Genomic DNA, 23,677 nt, shown 5'->3' with positions numbered 1-23,677 from the left:
TAAAAATTGTATTTACAAACAATGAAAAAAACCTGAATAGTGTTTTCCCAAGTAAATCAGAGAAATAATGGAAAACTCACAATCAAATCTGATCTTGTGACATTCATCAAATTATTGGTATATTGTTTTGGTCAAGGCATTATATGTCAGGTATATAAATTGAAAATTGTAGAATATATTCAACAAATGAAGCCTGGACTGAGTTTTGTGTGTAATAAATAAATTCTAAAAACATATAACACAAATTAGAAAAATATCTGTAAGTAGTATGAAAAAAAGAATGAACGTTTTACTATTTAAGGTATTCTTCCAAGTCAAAAAGTAAATTACCTGGTACCAAATTAAAAAGAAGGCAGTGATTTTATGCATAAAATCTAATCCTTGTTTAGTGACCAAAAAAATAAAACACACAGGTAGAAAAGTGTCCTTCTACTATTGAACAAGGAATCTTATATAACCACTTACTGTTTTCAAATAGTAAGAAACATGGGAAAATGTATATGGTAAATAATATGAAACCATGAAAAATAAAGTATAAAACAGCATCCAGAGAACAAATATAAACAAGAGAACAATCTACATAGAATAAAACAAAGACCAGAAAGAAACACTCCAAGATGCTAATAATATCTATGTTTGGGTGGCCTCCCCACTTTCTATTTCTCACATTTCGCCAGTTCTCTTTAACACATAGTTCTAATCCTTGGTTTTATCTCACTTGTAGGCTTTCTCAGGGACTGCCAGTGTGGGGTCTATTCAAAGAGTGGCCACAATATCCAAACAGTTTATAGTTAAATCTTAACACCTCAAAGTATGTTTCCCTGCCATGGAGAAAAAGTAACACATTCCCAGAGAAAAGGAAGACTACAATTTTCACTGGCAGGATAGTGTGTGCAGCGATGAGGAGCCTAGACACTGTCCAATATGGCAGCTGTCAGCCACACGTGGCTATCGCGCACCCGAAATGTAACTAGTATAATTGAGGAAATGAATTTTTAATTGTAGCCATTTAAATAGCCACATGTAGCACACTACAGACTTCTGTCACTGCTGGAAGTTCTACTGGACTGTGCTGGACTTGACTGTGGCGTTGTAGACGTGGATATGAATCACAACACTGTCACATACTGTCAATGCCCCACTGAGCAAGTTACTTTACCTCTCTATCAATCTACCTCTTGTCAATTCTACCTTCTACTGAAGGTAGAAAACAAAACATTTCTGATCAAAGATTGTTTAAGGTAGCAAATAATATATTATTAAGGCAGACTGCGTAGCAAACTCCCTCCCACTGACAATGACATTTCCATTAAGTCGAAGAAGACAAGCTATTCCTAATGCCCAGGGGTCTGCTGCTACATAGTCATCTCCATTCTGTTCAGAGTCACTAGTGACAATACTTGCCAGCTTTGGTAATGGGAGATAGCATAATAAATACATGGCTAGAGGAACCAAAATCCACCTTAGCAACAAAAACAGTGGCTTCATTTTTATATAGACGAGGCTTTATTACATACAAAACCTTATTTCGCAAATTCAAAGAATAAAGTATTCACCAAACTCAGCTGCCCAAATTGTTTTGGAAAATCTATTCTACATCAATATGGTGAAAACATAAAATGTAAAACCAATTCACAAATCTCCCACACCTTTTCTTTTTTCTTTCTGGTATTGGAGGTTGAGCCCCAAAGTGCTTAATCACTGAGCAACATTCCCAGCCTGTTATTATTTTTTATTCTGAGACAGGGTCTTGCTAAGCAAACTTATGCTCGCTTTGAACTTGTGATCCCTTTGCCTCAGTCTCCTAAGTCATTGGGATTACAGATGTATGCCACTACGCCCAGCTGTATTTCCCATTTTAATTAGCAGAAAAACTCAAGTCATGTTCCATCACTATCTAGGCAGCCTAAAGAAAGAAAGGAAAAAAAAAAAAAAGATTTTATTCTATTAACATAACAGAATTTGTATGGGTGACACTAATTTTCCCTTTAATAACCTGACTGCTTTATGAGGTGGAAAAAAAAAACAACCACTAAAATACATTTTGTATAATAATCAAGCCTAATTGTTACTACTACTAATTTAGCACCATCCTTTAAAAGGATTTGTGAAATCTATGTGTAACAAATAAACTGAAGCCTTACCTTTTGATTGATGTAACAGAATACACAAGAATATAACCATTAATATCTATGGAGTATGTCTGAGGAAAAATGGAATATTCATCCTGTGAAAGAAAAAATAATTAAAGTCTTCATAGACCATAACACACACACATTTACCCAAAGTTTTTCATATACTACAGAAATCAAATAAAATCAGAGAAATACAAATAAACACAAAGTGTATTATTATTCTAGAAATGTAGTTTTCATACTGAAAATTTAAAAATGGTTTAGAGGTGATAATGTGCTTAATGCAGACATTCATCTTAGACCTCATAGGAAATTATAATGCCTACTAGTTATACCTATCTGTATTTTCTTAAACTGTCAAATTATGGCTTGTCCTATTCTCTGCATGTAAGTCAAGTGGCCTGGGCATCATTTTATGGGTTGTTTGAAAGCTGCTGCCACCATTTGAGGGAGAAAGAGGAGAGTAAAGAACTATTAGAACTAATCAGTGTATTCCAGACCTTTGAGGACCAAAAGAATTATTTCTGAACAACTTGAGGAGTTAAATACAAAGGTACACACTATGTAATAACGTCTCTAGTCTTATGAAGCAGTTTCACAAAATTTTGCTTTAGATACTAAATTGTATAAAAAGTGTATAAAAAGTTCTAATATTAACATATCATCACCAGGAGTCACTGGTACAAACATTTCATTCTCAGTTGAATGTAACTGTCAACATACCACATACCCCAAGCACCCAAACACTATCAGAGAAAACTCACCCACCATCAGATCAAGCAGTGTCTACTAACTTTGCAAACCCACAGTATAGTCATAACTACTATTCATGGCCCAGAATCATGGGTATGGTGGCACACATCTGTAATCCCAGCTACATGTGAGGCTCCCAAGTTCAAGGTTAGCCTGGGCAACTTAGGGAGACTCTATCTCAAAACAAATGCTAAAAAGGGCTGGGGATGTAGTTCAGTGGTAGAGCACTTGCCTAGCATGTGCGAGGCCCTGGGTTCAATCCCCAGTACCACCAAAGAATAAATAAATAAACAAATAGGTTTTTTAAAACTTCTTTGATATTAAAAAAATAGCCATTAATCAGAAAATAGCTTTTCTACTTCATAGAACTTACTCTATATGCAAAATTAAACAACTGCTTTCATTATCAGTACAACTTTCATTAAACCAGTATTGAAGATTGAACCTACCATTGAGCTAAACCCCAGCCTTTTTTTGTGTGTGTACTGGGGACTGAACCCTGGGACACTTAACCACTGAGCCATGTCCCCAGCCCTTTTATGTATTTTATTTAGAGACAAGGTCTCATTGAGTTGCTTAGGGCCTTGCTAAGTTGCTGAAGCTGGCTTTGAACTCGCAGTCCTCATGCCTCAGCCTCCCGAACCACTGGTATTACAGGCATGCACCATGGCGCCTGGCCTCCCAGCCATTTTTAATTTTTATTTCTGAGACAGGGCCTCATTAAATTGCCCAGGCTATCCTGAACTTGCAATCCTGCTTCAACCTCCAGAGTAGCTAGCTGGGATTACGGGGCTGTGCCACTATGCCCAGCTCAATATTGACATTTCAAATCAGTAAGAATAAAAATGTATAGGAACAAGTACAGAGCAGTCTTGGGATGGTTGGTTATGTCAGATCTGTGATATGTACTTTGGCAAAAATGTAGTTGAGAGGAATCAAGTATTTAAACATGAAAATTTAGAGTTAATGCAAAGCAGGTGGGAGAAATTTTTAAAAATTAAATAAATGAAAAATCAATAAATTTCGATGTAAAAATGTTCTTCATGGCTGAAATCTCAAACAAAAGCCATAAACAAAAGACAAACTGAGGGGCTGGGGATATAACTCAGTGGTAGAGCCCTGCTTATTAAGCATGGCGTGAGGTACTTGCTTCAACCCCCAGTACTATCATAAGGAATAAAAAAAAAAAAAAAAAAAAAAAACCAAACCCAAACAAAAAAGACAAACTAAAAACAAAACAAACCTTGCATCTCAGGTCATAGACAAACTGCTAATTTTCTGCACCACAGTAAGGGATCTCTTAAGTCAATAAGCAAAGACTAAGCACCCAACAGGTAAAAAATGGCAAAACACACAGACAAACAGGATAACTTACAGAAAGTGAAATACAAATGTCCTCAAACATAAGAAAATAGCAAAGTCCCTTCTAATAAGAAAAAAAAAATTAAAATTACACTGGGGTGCGATTTCCCTCCATCAAATTGGCAAATATTTAAAGATCTGGTAACACATGGTGCTGGTGGGGGGGCTGGGAAGCAGGCATTCTCATTTGCTGATGGCAAGAATGTAAATTGGCCTTATGCAATATCACACCCATAAGTTTCCTTACATATATACTCTTTCAGATCTAAGAAGACACCTGTCATTACACCTGAGACATTCACAGCAACACTACTGGTGGTAGCAATACTGGCAACAACTTAATACTAATTTGCATATTCATGTACAAAATACTTTAGAAGCATATACCAAAAACAAAGAATAGGGGTTGTGAAAGATGCTAAGAGTGAAAAGACTTTAAGTTTTCTATTTATTTTCCTATGCAAATTTTATTTTTGTACCATGTGCATTTAAACTGATTTTTTAAAAAAAATTAAAGGTGAATTTAAATTCCATTTTAAAATCGACCATTACTCACTGTCATGTCATTGAATTATTTCAATTACTAAAATAGAACTTTTTCTCCTCAGAAGTGGGGATTGAACCCAGGGCCTCACGTATACTAGGAAAGTGCTCTATAACTGAGCCATATCCCCAGCCCTTTTAAATTTTATTTTATTTTTTGAGATAGGGTCCAAGTTGCCTGGGCTGGCTTTGAATTTACAACCCTCCTGCCTTAGCCTCCCAAATACCTAGGAATGAAAGGTCCAGCGACAGCTCACATTCTTACTCAAAAAATCATTTAAGGTGTATGCTTTCACCTCAAAATTAGGCCAAGCCAAAGTATTTTATACAAACTAAAAACAGCCCTGTTTTTAAACTAAGCTCATCATTATCCCTAGCTGGGCAATGAAACCACAGTGCTATACAGTCATGTACCAAGTTAAGAATGCTTTGGTCAGTGAGGGACCAAATATATTGTGGTGGTGCTGTCAAGATTACAACTGAGCTAGAAAATTCTAATCCCTTTGTGATGCTATAGTTGTAGCCATCTTAATTTGTGATGATGCTGGTTTTATATGACTGTACTTCCAACCCAGTTGTATAAAGATATACAACACATATAGTTATATAATCACCAATGAAGATGACAACAGTTACAGGTTTCTATACTTACACTATAGGATGGTTTTTGATATTTTATAGTATACTCCCTTCTATTTATTTTAAAACAGGGGGAGGGTGTAGCTCAGAGAGCTCGCACTTGCCCAGCATGTTCCAGGGCCTGAATTCAAATTCCAGTACTATTCCTCCCACACATAAACGAGAGAATGAAAAAAAAAAACAAGAAAACACTGTCTCTTGTATCATTTTTCTCTTCAGTTGTTTTGTTCCTAGCCCTAGGAGCAAGTCTATACTACAGACACACATATACACTGTACAGAATAGGCTGCAGTAGACTATACAAGTAAAGTGTGCTCTATGATGTCCACATAATGGCAAATGGCCTAATATTGCATTTTTCAGAAGATGTCCCCATCTCATCTACTGATCAATACCACCTGTTATCTGTGTTGCAATTTAGCAATATATTGAGTGTAATTTTACTCCTAAAAGGAGTAACAAGTAAACAAATTTTCTCTGCATCACCTTTTTTTCTTTTTAGGGGGATGGAATCTGACTACATTGTCCAGGCTAGTCTGGAATTCCTAGAATCGAGAGATTTTGTTGGCCTCCCAAGAAGCTGAGACTACAAGCGGACACCAGTGCACCTGACTACAGATTACTTTTAAAAGAATTTGCCCTTTCATCATTTCTCCCTACTATTATCAGTCTTAACCCCAGAATTAGCTCAGTTTGAATGCAAATGTAGGAGTTTCATTTTCATCAGGCTTTCTACAGAATGTGGGGTAGAACCAAGGCAGGAAGATGCCAGTTATTTCACCCTCATGAATCATAAATACAAGCGTATCTTATTATTTTTATCTCCCAACTGAATATTATCTTTAAGAACTATCAGCTGCAACAAGAACCAATTATTCAAAGTCATCAAGTAGGTATACTTTTGTGTAAAAATTCTCTAAACAGTAGTAACAGAACCCAGAGAAGCAGCAGAGCTGGTAATCTAACCTCTGCTCCTGTTCTATCATATACCATATCCTCACTCCTTTAAGTGTGATTCTTTCAGTTTCATTATCTGTATTACAATATCATTAAAACACTTGCGAATGTTTCAAGCATAGGCTCTAGTGTAGAATAGTACCTCCAAGAACAGATCTTCTAGGCTGATAAGGAAAAACAGCATCAAAACATTTCCTCTCCAGCTCTGCCAGTGTCTAGAACCCTGTGCTACCACACCCCCCTTCCCCCCAGACACTCATGGCTGTCAATATCAACTGTTATCACCTAGGTCTCTTCCAGTCTCAGCACAAGGACTAGAGAGAGTAGTGTATGATAACCTATGATAATAGTCTATGAAGGCAGATGACACTGTCTCCACCCCTTTAAAGATGAAGGTGAGGGCCCAGCAAGGCTCATTCACTTTCTGGAGGTCACTGGGTAAGAAATGCTTTGTCTCAAAGCCAGGCAATGGAACTGTCCACACTCTAGACACCTGGGAAGCCCTGGGTCCCTACTGGCTTGATGTAAGTTTCTACAGCAATATTCATGGAAACGATTTATCAGTTTACATACTTACCTCTACTTTTCAGGAGCTTAAATTTTAAGTTCTTAAAGAAGATTTCAAATAAGGATAAAAGCAAGCCAAAATCTTAATGCCAGAATCCCAATATCAACGGAAAGGCCATACTTATTGGCCCAAGATACTCTAAGCTTACACCTGTTGCCATTACCAGCAACACCCCCTCCACTAAATGTCTTGGCTCAGGCAATAAATGATCTAGTTACTTTAACCATAAAGACAAGACACAGAATCCCATACAACTCCCTTCCCAGAGGCTCAGGGAAATCTTGTCATCTGCTCCTGCTCTGTTCCAGTTAGCCCCACTTTACATTCTGCCACAGAACAAGTGCCTTGCAGGGCAGAGCCCACGATGGCTCTGCTTGAACAGGACTGCCAATACATCTTGATTACTAAAGTTGTATTATATCCACCACCAAGTATGATCACATGGGGTGAGGGAGGGAGGTGCATCCCACAGCACTATGTATCAGCTCAGAGATGGACACATTTGGTTTATTTTCATCCAAACTTCCAGAATGCAAACTCCAGGGTTTCTCCAGTTCTAACACCACTCAATATAGCTATTTCTTGTTTTATGAGGAGGACATACTTTCCTTCTATATTCACTCAGAACATAAAGCAGAAGGAATTTATTCCCAGTCCACAGGACACATTACACTATCCTGGGTATACTCCAATTTCCCCAGATTCCAGAGAAAAGTCTTCATTCAATATGGCAGATCAGATTATACCACCCACCTTGCTGCTAGCCTGGTCCTTTGTGATTATGAGATGCAAGGGAAGGAGGTGTGAGGCACTGAATTCTCAGCTCTTTACACTCCCCACCCTCCAGTGAACAGGGACAAATTCAATCTAACAGAATGGTTTCTAGTAAAGGCGGTCCTGGGTGCCATGGAAACCAGGCAGCTAAGCTGTCAAAAGGGCTTTTTTTTTGTTTCCAGCAATACTCTTTTTTCTTTTCCCTTGTTCCCAAGTCAGTTCCCCTGGTGATCCATTTTACACATCACTGCTATAATGATTAACCTGTGAGTATCCTTTTGGGGGGATAATTTAACTTGGGGCAATTACCTACTGTCTAACAACTCAAACTGATACTCTTTAATCTAGTAATCACTTTCAAATCTGTTCTCATCATATAATCTAACTACATAAACTAAAGACAGCACTCAAACTGGATCTTGGGCTCCAATTAAATCAGTGGTCCAGTGCCCAAGTCTGTGTAAGTGTAACCAGCTATTTTTGCCCCTTACTCTTCTCTTGCTGGTCCCCTGAGAAAGATATGCTTTTGCTCCTAATGTAAGAGAATACATAGGATGGAGGGAGCACTGTGCAATTCTCTTAATACAGAACTGAGGTTCAGAATATAAAAAAACACCATCCTGCAGGAAGTGTCAACCCTCACAATGCTAAGAACACACAATCCTCAAGTAGAAAACCAAGTGACTTGGAAACCTGCCATACATGTCTTAGAAAAGACAAAGCAGATAGCATATTAACATTATGTTTTACACAGAGCATGAGGGGTTTTCTTGGCATCACTGCTGTGTTTGGAACTCTATTAGGCTGGGGCCATTGGACATGCTGCATGAGATTCTGAGGCTCCAGAGGTCACTTACTTGCCCAGCCGTGTCTACAAGTTGAAGATGATATTCTTGTCCATTTACTGTGATCAACTTTGTGAAAGCTACAGGGAGAAAGGGAATTAAGTATTAGTTTAAATAAATTAAATCTAGACCACTTAAAAGTTTGAATAATGACAACTCATCAAGCACAGGGTCCCTAATAATCTCACAAAAAGGTTCTTGAATGAAAAGAAATGAGTCTTTGGGGTTGTATAGATTCTCCCCTACTTCCATTATTTAACTAAGAATCACTCAGGCTGACCACAGCTCAGCTTGGGAAAACCCTGAGTCTTTTCCAAAAGAAACTGTAATTAGACAATTGATATCCAAGAAAAATAATCTGAACGCTCTGTGATGAGTCCTTTCTCTTGTAAATAACTGAAACGTACTTCATAAAGTCTGAGGTCTAGAATGAAACAAAACCACAAAAACTTTCCATCAATTTATAGGTATTCTGGTATCAAGAGCATAAATAACGAATATTAATTGAAGTGCTAAGAATTTTAAGCACATAAAAATTTTAAACAATTTTATCAACAGATAAAGCAACAATGCAACAAATGCTCTGTACTGAAACCACCATTCCTTCTTAAAGATCAAAGCAATTGATCATCAACTTCTTTACCTTACCAAGGGTGATGGGGATCAGATTTTAATAACTTTGGGAAGTCAATTCAAAATTCTAAGGAGAGAGGCTCCAAATAAACATTCACAAAAAAGAGGAAAAAACCATAAACAGTAACAGAATATTGTATACCCAGTCCCAGCCTATCTCCTGGCTGGTCATTCCCTGTGATCAGAGCCAGGCGGCAGAATACACCCCTTGCACACCTGAGGTCCTACTTTGTTCTCATATCCAAAAAGAAGAACAAAACAATAAATGCAAATTATTCAAGAAAACTTTACATTATAAGGAGGAAGACAGGAAATCCCATCTTAACTATAAAAGTTCCACAAGAAGAGATGGTGGTTAACATCACTAGCTTTACTCTCTTCAACACAAGCAGGAGTGCCAGCAGGCCAACACTGTACACTATCCTCCAACCTTTTCTGAAATGATCACTTAAAGGAATCAGGTAAACCAGATGAAAACTCAACCGGAGTATTTCAAGATGGGAAATGCCAACGTGACTTGTTCACTGATTCTAAGAAAGAATTGCATTGTGATTTTTCCAACTCGGGATCAACTGGCACTGCAGGACCTTGAGATCACTGTCAGCCAGTGGGCTGTCTGTGAGAACCTTTAAGTCAGGTGTCAAAAAGTGTACATTGCCAGGCATGGTGCTACATGCCTTAATCCCAGTGACTTGGGAGGCTAGAGCAGGATTCCAAGTTTGAGGCTAGAACCAACAAGACCCTGTCTCAAAATAAAATAAAAAGGGCTCAAAAGGTAAAGGGCCCTAGGGTTCAATCCCCAACATCACCCTACCCTCCACACAAGTGTGTGTTTCAATTTGATGAAAATTATGAGAAACATTGGTGAGCAATAAAACCAGTGACCCTTAATTAGAACTCAGCACAGATGGTTATGATGTGTAAATAATTATCACAAAATTCCTGAAACAAACATCATTCATTCATTCATTCATTCAAAAACTACTTCTTTGAGTGCTGTCACTACCAGCAGCACTGTTCTATGTGCTTGAGATGCTATAGGTTCCTGACTGGGAGCTGACATGTCATGAAGAGACTCAAATACCTACCTACCCTGCCTGGTATCCAGTGTGATCTGGGGAATGAGATCATTTGACACAGGTCACATGGGAAGTGAAAAAAAGCAATAATGTCAAAGCACCTGAAGCTAAGAAAGAAGGCAGGTAGATAGCTAGCTGGAGAGTTATACAGGTTGGAAGAGTATAAGGTGGTCTTAGGAGACTTTGGATCTTTATTCTCAATGTGATGGGAAACCAAATTCTTGAGTAGGGGAGTAACCTGATCTGTTCTATATCCTTAAAAGGTCGCTCTGGTAATATTCGCCTGAATAACAGGTGAAAATGAACACAGCGGTAGTCAAGCAGAAGCCAACGACACAGTAACCAGCAATCCTGACTAACCAGACTGCTGTGATCTCTAAAAGATGATGATGGACTGGATTGGGGGAGGGGTGGGGAGACGGACTCTGGATGTGCTCAGAGTCAGGACCAAAAGGATCTGACCTGTTAGAAGTGAGTCATGAGAGAATAGAGTTGGGATGATTCTAAAATTTGGCTTTAACAATAAGATGAAGAGAGCTTTTGCTTAATCTAAGAAAAGACTGGGGAAGAATATTGGGGGTCGAAGAGAAAGGGGATGAATAGTTTGGTTTGTTAAGCTTGCAATGCTTATTAAATAACCAAGATAATGAGGGCAGTTAAATAAAGATATCAATGAAGAGAATGAGGCTGGGGAGGCACACTTGTGGGTCTATAGCAAACTGAAGAGGGAAGGTCACCGGGAGTGCAAGGCAACCTATACTGCTAAGTCAGGGAGATGCACAAGATCAGTCAAGGAGCCTGGGGAAGTCCTGGCCAGTGACCTAAGAGCAAGAGGGCAAGAAATATAATGTACCTAAGAAATAAAGGAAAGAAAATACTAACATTCAAGGAGATCTTCATATATAAAGGGATTTAAATTCCTTTACACAAAGCAGAAAATGAAACTGAAGACCTTCTATTTTATCATGGGAAAGGGCCTCTGCTGGTACTGTAGAAAAAAATGGAAAAGAGGACAGAACAGCAGCAAGTCTATTCTGTCCTCTAATTCCAACCAGGAGTAGAAACAGAAAGCTGACTTTCTCTTGATATCACTCTCCTTAAGCCTTCTCTATCCTCCTTTTCAATTACTAGAGAAATTAATACACTTCATTCTAAAACCCTCAAATTCCCTTAAGTAGATTAATAGCTATTTACCAGTAGCAGCTACTAGGCAAGCTAAGCTAACAGAGGTTGCTAAAATTTGGCATTCACGAAGTGAGATTTGTGTTACTAAAGTAACACAAATCTCACTTTGTAATGTGCTCAGTATTGTTTTTAATTCATATCCCACTGAGAAATCTAGCAGCAGGCAAGCTTGATAACACTGCAAAACTTCTAGAATTTCCCGAATTCTCATAGGAGCTTTATCATTCATCAATAGTGCTACTGTGAGATGGCAGAGGTTATAAACTATTGCTATTTTTGCTTTTTAAATGATAAGCTCACATTTGTTTAATTTTACTGTATCAATAAGTCTGTATTTTGTTTGATTAATGCAATAGTCGATGACAAAGCACTTCTGCATATGCATATTTCTGGCCTAAAAGTTTTCCCAAACTAGAAAACATGTGGTTTTATTCAAGTTATTTTCTTATACCCCTATTGTTAAAGATGACAGGATCTCCAAATTTTAGCTTTTACAAGTAATACTTCATTGAAATCTGACACCACTGAATGTCTACTATAAATAGCCCATTCTCCCACTGTAAAGATAACTATAAAATAAATTGCTAGATAATTTCCAGACCTAGGGAGCACTGTATTTTTTAAAATCTGAAAACCATCCATATTAGCAAAATGTTGACAATAATCTTTTCCTCTCTTTAGAATTCACTGTTATTGCTAAACTGTTTTTCTACCAAACAGAATCAGGGTAGAATAGATAGTCTAGCAAAGACTAACAGAAACATGATGTTATTGTCCAGGTATGACATGGACCCTGAAAGCACATGTGACAAAGAATATTGATAAGTGAAATGATTGGGAAAGCTATAACCTAACCAATGAATTCATCCATCTGGTGGATTAATCATTTGAATGGATTAGTGGGTGGTAATTATTATAGGTGGGTAGGACATGACTGTAGGAAGTGGTCCAGGGGAAGTGCTTGGGGATTATGTATTTTGTCTTTGGCTCCTCAAGTGCCTTCTCTGCTTCCTGGTTACCAGGAGGAGAGCAGCTTTCTCTGCCATGCCCTGCCATGATGTTCTCTCTGCCTCACCTCTGGCCCAGAGTAACAGAGTTGGCTAATCATGGACTGAACCTCTGAAATTGTGAGCCTAAAATAAACTTTTCCTCTTCTGAGTTTTCTTGCTAGGTCATCATGATAAAAAGCTGACCAACACAGAGTGGACAAAAATTGAACAGATTTTCATGCCAGAATATTCCTCACAAACCCTCAAGGGAGTCATGAAATTTGACATTCATCTTTGCTCTTGCCTAATGTTTAATGAATAAACTGAATTCATGTTTGAGATTAAAAAAAAAAAAAGCCCTCACTGTTGAGCATTTTGGGAAAAACTTTAAAAACACAAATAAAGATGACATTGACACTGTTGGGAAGCCAGTCTAGCCAAGAGAGGTGGTTTGAGCCTATTGTCCCAGCTACTTGAGAGGACACTGCTTGAGCCCAATAATTGGAAACAAGCCTTGATGATATAGCAAGACCCCATCTCAAAAAAAGTAGAGTTATACCATTCTGTTTCTCAGATAATATGTAAGTTGAACTTTCTTCTATCAATTACTTACCTATGAAGAAAATGTATTTATATACAACACCATGATCTTCCTTCCAACTCAACTCTAAATGGCACAAATCTACAATTATAATAACCATTATTACATGCAAAGCTACCAAGAAAATGATCTTCTACTATTCTATGAATAAAATTCCCAAATCAGCCTTATCTTTTTAAGACCATAAAGTCCCAATTTGCTATATTTAGCAAATATTAAAGCTAAGATCTTTGTTTTCTTATGTTCTTATTCCAGCAGATAGATAACCAAACCATTCCCTTTAGCATCAAATCAACGTGCTTATTCTCTAAGTACCCAGCCATGTTCAGGACTCCTCTCTGCAGATAACCAGCAGTGATTACTTCCAAAAGTGGGTCTTGAGTTAGTTTAGCAAAGGACAGATTTCCTTGTCTGCCACTAGGATAGTGGGGCACAAAAGACAATTTTAAGCCAGCAGTTAAGCAAACTTTCTCCGTAGGGGGCCAGAGAGTAAATAGTTCAGGCTTTGTAGGCCACACAGTTTAATTATGCCATTATAGAGCAAAAGCAGTCAAAGATAATATGTAAAGAAATAAGCAAGGCAATAACATAAATGTTCCAATAAAACTTTATTTCTGGGTGCTGAAACCTGAATTTCATATCTTTTCACATGTCACAACATTCATTGGACTTTCTTAGCTTGCGCTATACAAAAACAAGCAGTGTGCCCTTCTAACCTGCAGTCTGCAAACCCTCTGTTAAAAAGCAAAGCACTGAAGTACTTCTTTTCCAAGATGCAGGCATGAACTGAGTTGTTTAGTCTGCTTTATGTCTACCATGCCAGAAGGTTTTGATCCATTCCATATTTAAATCTGTGTTCCTGCTGATAAATCTTAGATCTAAGACCTGATTTCAAGAATCTGAGAAGACTGGTTCCAGGGTTTACCTAAGATTTTAAAATAGCTTGAAATAAGACCAGTTTCACTCCCAGCAACTCAGCTTCCCTAGATGTTACTATTTAGATTATCCTCTGTGGTCCCTAGAATTCTTGTGGAAGATTTTGAAACCACTGATTCAAACTAAACAAAGGTTGGTTGTGGCTAGTTCTGGTTGTCTGTGCTTTTTTTCTGCACATGGCCTGAAATGCCAACAGGTTCCCTGAGCTAACTTCTTTTTAATGCTACAACTATTTGCTCCAACCCCAGAATAGCTTGTTTCTCTGTAACCTGTTTCAAGTCTTTAGGGCTAGAAGTAGTTGGGGGTGGCTAAGCTTCTGCAAGAGCAAGAGATTAGGGTATGGAGTGTTTCCAGCTTGAACTCTCTAAAAAGGCTACTTCAGAGAGGAAGAAGGAAAGGAAAACAACAAAAAGAATGTGCTCTCTGCTACTATTTTCTTGAAGCATATTCTGGATATGAACATTCCAGGAGAGGACCAGATCCTAGTGACATGAGTAACAATTTCTACATAGCAAGGAATTTGGGCACTGAATGAAAATAATCATTAGTGTAAAGTAGATAAAGTTTCTGGAAACTTTCTTTGACCCTAGTTGAAAAAACACAGATTTAACTGAATATCTCCCTACAATAAAGGCCTCCAGGAATACACAATGACCATCTGTATGCAAAAGAAGCCTTCTCAACTTAGAAGAACTCAAAACAATACTTACTGTTTTCTATGGTTGGATCATAGGAGTCCACAAACTGGCCTTCAACAAATTGAATCGTCAGTGAGGATTTCCCTATGGAAGAGAACAACAGCTCAGCATGTACTGGCATGTTAAGGTAGACAGATTCTGCTTTAAAAAAAAAAAAAAAAACTCACTCTAAAGATGAAGAAACTAAAAGACCAGGGTCAGAAAACACCTGTAATTATCATTTGAGCAATTTCAAAAAGCAAAGTACCATTCCTTAGTTTGACTTAAAGCAATTAAGCCATTATTAACTAAACAATTCTAAGACATTAACAAGTATCACTGACCAATAAGCACATCACATATCCAGTTAAATTGTAAACTCTTCAAGAATATCTAAACTAGGCTGACTTCCTCTGGTGTCCTCGAAATCTGGCTATTTAATTTTATTATGAAAATGTAGTTTACATGTGCTCTTTTATATATGGCTGTTAAAAGCTTTACCAGGTATAGCTTTCAAAATCAGTAATATGAAAACTTGTAACATAAGGCTTTTATTTCAAAAACTCCTTCAGATAGAAATCCTATTCCAATTGTTCAGCATTAAAGACCTGGGACTGTCTAGAAAATTAAGAAATATTTTAGGGGCTGGGGATGTGGCTCAAGCGGTAGCACGCTCGTCTGGCATGCATGAGGCCCGGGTTGGATCCTCAGCACCACATACAAAGATGTTGTGTCAGTCGAAAACTAAAATTTATAAATATTAAAATTCTCATTCTCTCTCTCTCTAAAAAAAAAAAAAAAAAAAGAAAGAAATATTTAGATTTCACCAGTACCAACTGGGCCTACATGTTAACACAAGAACTTGCCACTTCCCTATTTGTTTTCTGAAATTTCTACTGGAGAACTTCAGAACAGGGTATGTAACTATTCTGGGAAGAAACATCTTGATTAAGTTATCATCAAGATGGGATTGTGGCTCAGCAGCAGTGAATTGTCTGGCATATGTGAGGCACTGGGTTTGATTCTCAGCACCATATATTAATTAAATAAATAAAGGTCTAACAAGTAAAAAAAGAGAGAGAGAAAGAAATAGGAAGTTGTTCCTCCCTCATGTCACTTCTAAACCTTTCTCTTTCACATCCTCAGAACATTATTAAACACATGCTCCACATGCTTGCCATATTCTCTTCCATCTCAAAAGGTATGTATGACAATCACACCCTGCACTGCTAGGGTCTGTAATGATGGGCACAAAACCACAGGGAGGCAGACTCACAAGCTGTGAAAGGTTTTCACACCAAGACATTCCCCACAGGCTCAAAAATTAAATCAATTCATTAAAAAGCTGGAATAAAAGCAGGATCTGCTGGGAGACAGCTAGAAAATCAAGAAAATCGGCAGACCCATTGACTCCTGCTGCAGTCAGAATGAATTCTCTGACCACAACCTGCCAATTCTGGCTGCCTCTCTGGCCCCTGAACCCCCCAGGCTCCAGTTACATCCCTGGTGTTTCTGCCAAGTACCTACTAACTTAGCCTCTTTATTCTAGCTACCATTCTCCCAGATCTGATGGTATGACTCATTTTTGTCACTCTGGTCTGTGCTCCAACATCAGTTCTACAGAGAAGGCCACCTGATTTAAGTTAGCACCTAGCCCCTAACAGTCTCTTATCTACCCTGTTTCACTACTTCTTACTAATTCAGGTTAGCTGAAACTTTCCTCTTATTTGTTCACTAAGACCAGTGTACTACCTGACATATGTAGACATTCATTTCTAAATCAACGAAGGAGATTAAAGCTCAGACCCCAGTCTTCCATTCAGATATATAAAACACAGTTCATAGAGACAATAACTAATAACAGTTCATAGAGACAATAATTAATAACTAATAAGGAACAATAACTAGTATTCATTGGCATCCAATCATAGGTCTGTCTACCATATAGGGATGCAACAGTAGTTTAGAAACTCCATCAATTTCAACTAGATTATGTTCAAAAGAAATCATGCTGTATGGGGCTGCTATTGTAGCTCAGTGGTAAAGCACTTGCCTAGCATGTGTGAAGCACTGGGTTCGATCCTCAGCACCACATAAAAATAAAAAGTATTGTGTCCATCTACAACAGAAAAAAAAAAAAAAAGAAAAAAAGAAACCATGCTGTATATGCTAGCCCACAAAATGTAACAATTATTTTAAGTAGTGAACAGAGAGAAAAAAAAAACCTTGTCAGTGAAACTGAAAAGGGAGTTAAAAAAATTCTTATTTATGTATATCTAACATTATTACCTGAAGGAAAAAAAAAAAAACCTTTAACTTTATGTAGGTATGAGGCACTGTATGTACATCTTACAAATGAAAAGAAGGAAGAAAGCAGAGGACAAAATTTACCCTAAGATAAAGGTCCAAGTTACAAAGAAAAAAGGAAAGAGGATTAAAAAGAGTCCTTTCTAAAAGTAGGACTGGATTAAAAGTAGTAGAAGAGCTGAACATAATGGTACATGCCTGCAATCCCAGCTACTGGGGAGACTGAGGCAGGAGAATCACAAATTTGAAACTACTCTGAGAAATTTAGCAAGACTGTCTCAAAAAACAAAAAGGGCTGAGGATGTAGCTCACTGGTAGAACACCCCAAGGTTCAATTCCTAGTACTGCAATCAATCATTCAGTCAACGAATAAAACAACAAAAGAAAGGGGTCATATATGATATATAAGATCCCCAAGAGGTGGGAAACTAGCAGAAACCCTGGAGGGGACTTTCTCTGCACTGGCCTCTATAATGGCCCTAGAAAAACTTACTAGGAAGGGTGAAGGAGGGGGTGAACAGCCTCTAGAACTACCATATGAAATGCAAAAAGTCACATTTAAGCAAAATACATCCAAGTTACATACATTAAACAAAATAGCATGAGAGATGGGCTGGGCACAACAAAGTGCAAAAATGGATAAATAAAAGGGCTTGACTATATTTAAAAGATACAATATTGTTACACATTCAGAGTTCCCTATTTTTATTATAAAGGGAATAAATTGTTTGACAATATTAACATTTAACTTGAAAACGTAAGTAATCATTCTGGCAAAAACAAAATCCCGACTGGTGTCTGTCTTGAGTTGGGATACCAGAGTTGGCATAAACTGGGTTTCTCAATCAGACAGCCCCTGGGAGGACATTATTCATTAGCATAAGTGGGACTGAAGAGAAAAGGTGATTTTCCCTTGGGTCTCTCCTCCCTTGGACTCTCCCCCTAAGGGAGATCACTAATTATTGAGACTTTAAAAATGGACACAAGAGCTATATTGGCTGACATGACACAGCTATTTTACCCCATTTTCATTAAAAGGGGGATTATTAGAGAACTAGTATTTGAATCTTTATAAGTCAGCATTGAATATTAATCTTTGTAAGCAAATCCCCCTACTTATTTTCAAGTGTCCTGAGCTCTGGCTACCAAATTTTCTGGCTTTAGGGGATGTCTCTGAGGAAGCAGTTCAGCGACTGCAGTCCAGCTCTGTATGCAGCTTGCAGAAAGCTACTAAAAGGCCAATGCTGATCTATAGCCAATTATGTTTTTTATTGTGATCACTTTTTAAAACCCTCCCTCATACTTTCACGCATTCACTTGGCTTTTGTCCTTAACAAACCCAGGTTCTGAAATACCAACTATTTCCTAAAGATGACTTGGCGCTTAGAAGGCTTATAAATCTGTACAACTGAAGATGAATCCCAAACTCCAGATCAACTCTTGGGAGAAAAGAGTTACATGACAAGAATCCAAGAGAGATCTGAAAACAGAAAAGCAGCACATGATCAGGTGTAAGCATATCTGCACAGTAACAGACATAAATCACTCATTTCCTAACACGTTACCAAAAGGTTTTAAAAGAATACATCCCAATCCCCACAAACAATTTCCACATACTCTTCCTCCAAACCAAAAAACACCAAGTATACAAACCATAAAAAATCATTTAAACTAGGCCTGGTGATGTACACCTGTAATCCCAGTTACTCTGAAGGCTGAGGCAGGAGAATCCCAAGTTCAAGGTCAGCCTACACAACATAGCCAGATCCTGTGTCAAAATAAAATCAAAAGGGCTGAAGATGTAGCTCAGTGGTAGAGTGCTTGGTTCAACACCTCATACCTCAAAAATACCAAACAACAATACAAAAGCCGAAAGTAAAACACTCTTCTGAACTTTTAACAGGTAAAAATGGCAAAGATAAAAAACTGGCAAGACAAAACAGTACCCAGCAAGTTTTTTTTTACCCAGTATTTTCACTATAGAGGGTGTACCTTCAAGGTTGTTAATGATACTTATACTTTGTGATTACTGAGAAACAGGTACTGTTTTATACAACTACTTTAATAGTTTTCAGATTAATTTTGAACTTGTTTTCATGTGTTCTGAAAAAAGAAAAACTAATTGTACTATCTGTCCTACCCCCACCCCCCACTATTCTCTAGAACAGTTTACATATTTACTAGTTCACTGGGATGATGGAGAATAGGTTTTCTGTCTACTAATTAGTCTCTCAAGTCTCATATATAATGGATCTGGGGCACAACTGATTTTCAGGACTGCCCTCTTCATCCCTAGTTGTTCTTCAGTATTTATTTATTTGCTGTAAGGGATTGAACCCAGGGCCTCCAGGCATGCCAGGCAAGTGGCTCTGCCACTGACCTACAGCCCCAGTCCCTAGTCCAAATTCTTAACATTGTTTCAAGGAATTTTGATGTTCATGCTAGTACACTCTCGAACAACTTAGCCTCAAAGCCCAGTGGTCTTGCCACCAATATGATCTCCATACCACTTCAGTAGCCTACTTCCTGAGTACCCAGTGCTGACCAATCGACAGACTTAAGTACTCTGGCAGTGCATCCAGATCACCTCTGAAGCAGTGTTTCAAAACCACTGGATCATGAGATCAACTTAAGGAGCCATGACAAGAACACTGGGTTGTAAGTAAAGGTGTCATGAAATTTGTCTTTGTTATACACATTTATGACTGAGTAACAATGCAAATGATTTCTTACTGGGTTGCAGTCAGAAAGCTTAAAAATATACTACAGTAAACCATGATTCTAAATCACCAATTCCATAGGTTTCACTTCCTTCTGTATGTAGCTTAAACTTCAAGATAAATCATTTCCCATTACCCTTTTGTCAAAAGCCTCCAATTTCCTTTTTCTGAGCCTTCTGTGATCTTAATCTACTTGAATGCTATTGCCTACCTGTTGGAAAGATCCCCCGCACCTGTGTGGGCTGGTGACCCTTAACAAGTCAGGTCTTCCCCTCTCCACCCAATCTCCATAGGATCCTCTATGGGTGACTCCTTTTCCTCCTACACTAGCAGTTCTACATGTTTAAGTGTGGGCAGAGAGGACGGCCCAACATTAGCTCAGGGTACTTGTTATAAATGCAAATTATTAAATCTACTTAAACCTCCAGGATGGAAAGCTCTAGGAAGAATATGAACAAGCCCTGAAGTTTGAGAACTACTGCCCTTGGGCAACAAGTTCAACTATGACAATCAGTGGCCTCAGCCTCCAGGGTGTTACCTAATACTCCAGTTCAGACCAGGAGATCAGATCATGAGCATTTAAAGAATACATAATAGGGGCCAGCCAGGATTAAGACACAGCCATGATTAAAAGATACATAAAGGAGGCACTCTCTACTCCAAATCCTCTTATCCACCCAGTCTTCGTGCACATCAGACTCTGAATGGAGCCTGAATCCTGTGATGCAGGCCTGGCTGTTATTAATCATCACCGACTCAAAGAAATAGGCTGGCACCAGTGCTTACCATAGCTCTTCTATCTCTTTTCTCTACCTGCTCCCTTCTGGTGTCCTCTAAACCTTTTCATAAAATAGTTCAGCAGTCTCATTATTGAATAACTCCATTCCAGGTAGCTTGCTATAACCCTGCCTCTGAAATTATATATATATATATATAACACACACACACACACACATATATATTTAAAAAGCCAAGGGTTTGCACTAATTTGTGCTCCCTTTTGCTGTATGGTTGGAGAAAGATCTCAATAGATGCTGTTGCAACTGGGTGCTGCATGCTTGACCATGAAGATGAGTGCAGCCTATAGAAAATCATCTTAGCCACTTACAACTCCATCCCACCAATCCAAGTTAAATATACCCATGGGGGTGCAAGTACATAGTGTGTGTCCTACAGGAAACTGGCTATAATACTTGACAATAGTATGTAGATTCTAGTTTGAGGAGTCTTGAACAATAGCAAACTCTGGAAGCAATTAAGGAAGAGAACCAGCTCTCTACCTTTACAAAGGAACTCAGACATCAATGAAACCTGCAGAAAAAGAACTGAAAGAACACAACTGAATTTAAAGAATCAACTAGAAAACTATTGGCCAGATGCAAGCTGCGACTTCTGGTCATTTATCTCCATAGAGTTAAATTATGACATTTCCACAGAAGAGGAATTTGGTTTATTCACCTTTCCAATTCTCTGGAGCTAAATGAGTTAAGCATTCACTTGACCTTCTCATTTCTTTAGATAAAGGCAGAACTGCTTTTGTAAAACAAGATCAGCTCCCCAATATGTCTTTCTTCCGTTTCTACCTCCTACCAGCTCTAATTTTGATAATTCCAAGCTTGGTAACATTTCATTCCATTCTGATACCCGAATGCTCCATGCTCTATAGATTAAGACATTCATAAAACTCAATTATTTTTAAAGCAGCTATTATGTGCCAGCAGGCACAATTTCAGGTACTGGAAAACAGTGAACAGATGAAACCCCTTCCTAGGTACAAAAAAAGATAATCAGGAGAAACACACTCAAAGTAAGTGCAATAAATGGGAGAAAATCTGGGTATCTATTTCCTGTAACCAAAAGGATACAGCTTCAGCAGTTACCATGGTTTTTTAAACTATTGAGTAAATGTAGCTAAGCAATAATGATCACTAGCAATTATCAACACCATAAGGAGAGAAATACTCAGATTTTATGTGCCTTCTGATGAAAACACAGACCACCACTCTGCAATCAGTGGGGTGAAGGGAGAAACTATCCAAACCTGATCAAACTGCTGTATCTATTACTAATTTACAGCAAACAAATAAACATGCTAAGTATATATGGGGATACAGTAGCCAAACCTGGACCCCGGTAATACTTTAGGACGCCCCCTCCCCCACAAATCAGAATTTCTAGAGATGGACCTATGCTTCAGTATTTAACTCTTTAAAAATCCATGCAGTAATTCCCATCTGCAGCCAATTTTGAAAACCAGTATTCTAAAGCAGTGTTGTCCAACATTAATGCAAAGAGTTCAGTGCAGATTCATAGCTCTGAAGTGAGGTGTGGGGTTTTCTCTAGCAAAGTCTCTGGACCACACTTGGAGAGGCAAAGCTCTGGAGAGTTTAGAACACTGAATCTCAAATTTGGCTGCCCCAGGAATCACTTAGAATTTCCAAAACTACTGTCTGGATCTCACATCCACTGATTTTGATCCAACTGATACAGGGTATGGGGTCAGGCACTGGGTCTTTTAAAAGCTCCCTCCCCCAGATGATTCTAATATTCCACACCACCTCAAAGTCAACACCAAGAAAGGCAGAAAAGAAAGGATGGAAAGAACCTGTTTTTGCATTGAATGTCCACAAAATCAACCATCCATCCATTCTGTCTAGCCAGAATGACTTAATTTGCAGTCAAAACCATCCTGATTACAATATTAACTCTATGAAAATAGAACTGAAAAAAAGTATAATATCTCCTTAGGAGAATCATTCAACTTACTTATTTTCTAGCTCATAATTTTGTATTCCACAGTGATAAGCACCTTCAGCCACTTCTACTTTATGGAACTTTACCTACATCACTCTGACTCTACACCCACTCTTGACAGTCCGGAAGTAAAATTCCTCCATGAACTTTTACTTCTCTAAAAGACACAGGCAATCAGTGCTGCCTTCTAATAATTGGTTTAAGTGGTCATCATAGGAAAATGCTAGAGCCAGAAATCTAAAAGAAAGCAGCTTAACAAGTATGGAACCATGTTTTTTTTTTTTTTCCCTTGGTGCTGAGGATCAAACTCAGGGCCTTGTGAATGTTAGGCAAGCACTTTAAGAATGAGCTATATCCCCAGCCCTTTTCTGAGTCAGGTACTTTTCAGTTGCTTAGGCTGGCCTTGAACTTGCGATCCTCCAGCCTCCACCTCCCAAGGAGCTACAATTACAGGTGTGAACCACCATTTATGACGCATTCTGGTAAAGACAAAATTACAGGGTTGGGGTAGGGGTGCAGCTCAAGGGTAGAGAGCTTGCCTATGCTGTGTGAGTCCCCGAGTTCCATTCCTATCACTGTAAATAAAACAAAATCCACAATTACAAGGATGAAAAACAAAAAGTGGAGAGGGACAACTAGAAAGAGGCACAGATCATCTTTGGGGTTCTATTCAAACTACTTTCTTTTGGAACTATTCCATATCCAGATTGTGGTCACACAACTTTGTCAAAACGTGCTGAAAGAGAATAAATTTTCTATATGTAAATTATACCTTGAGTTTCAGAAAATCTTCACAAAAATCTGAAATTAATCATAAACCCACTTCAAAACCATAAAACTTCTAGAGGAAAACCTTTGAGAAAATCTTTATGATCCTTAGGTAGGCAAAGATTCCACACATGATACAAAATAAATAAATCATAAGCAAAATATTTACAATATACATTTCTGAAAAGAACTTTTACTCAGAATATGTAACAAAAAACAATTCTTACAAAATATGAAGAATACTACATCCAAAGACATATACAAATGCTTGTGACAACTTTATTCTTCAGTAATTAAGTACAGGAAACAACCAACAGGTGGATGGAAAAACAAATGAAGGTACAACTATACAATGGAATACTACCCACAGTACAACAAAAAACTTACCACATTATTCAATTTGTGAAATTTCAGAACAAATAAAACTAATCCACTGGGATGGAAAGGAGATC

General features: G+C 38.1%; 1 protein-coding gene across 2 annotated transcripts in view; it reads right to left on the bottom strand.

The window, feature by feature from the left end:
- The window catches only part of Rheb (Ras homolog, mTORC1 binding), a 45,341-nt gene that overhangs the window by 9,077 nt on the left and 12,587 nt on the right, over window positions 1-23,677 (bottom strand). Inside the window, exons 2-4 of one of the 2 annotated variants that reach the window (XM_076831699.2) lie at window positions 14,710-14,781; window positions 8,589-8,656; window positions 2,145-2,227 (exon numbers count right to left, since the gene is read on the bottom strand). In XM_076831699.2, coding sequence (XP_076687814.1) covers window positions 2,145-2,227; window positions 8,589-8,656; window positions 14,710-14,781 — 223 coding nt within the window. The remainder of the gene's footprint in view (window positions 1-2,144; window positions 2,228-8,588; window positions 8,657-14,709; window positions 14,782-23,677) is intronic. The other variant, XM_076831712.2, reaches the window with a different exon arrangement.

This window comes from Callospermophilus lateralis, chromosome 1 (assembly GCF_048772815.1).
Source record: "Callospermophilus lateralis isolate mCalLat2 chromosome 1, mCalLat2.hap1, whole genome shotgun sequence".
Lineage (NCBI taxonomy): Eukaryota > Metazoa > Chordata > Mammalia > Rodentia > Sciuridae > Callospermophilus > Callospermophilus lateralis.
Note: the sequence above shows the minus strand (reverse complement) of the source record. Positions and strands in the feature narration are given on the sequence as shown.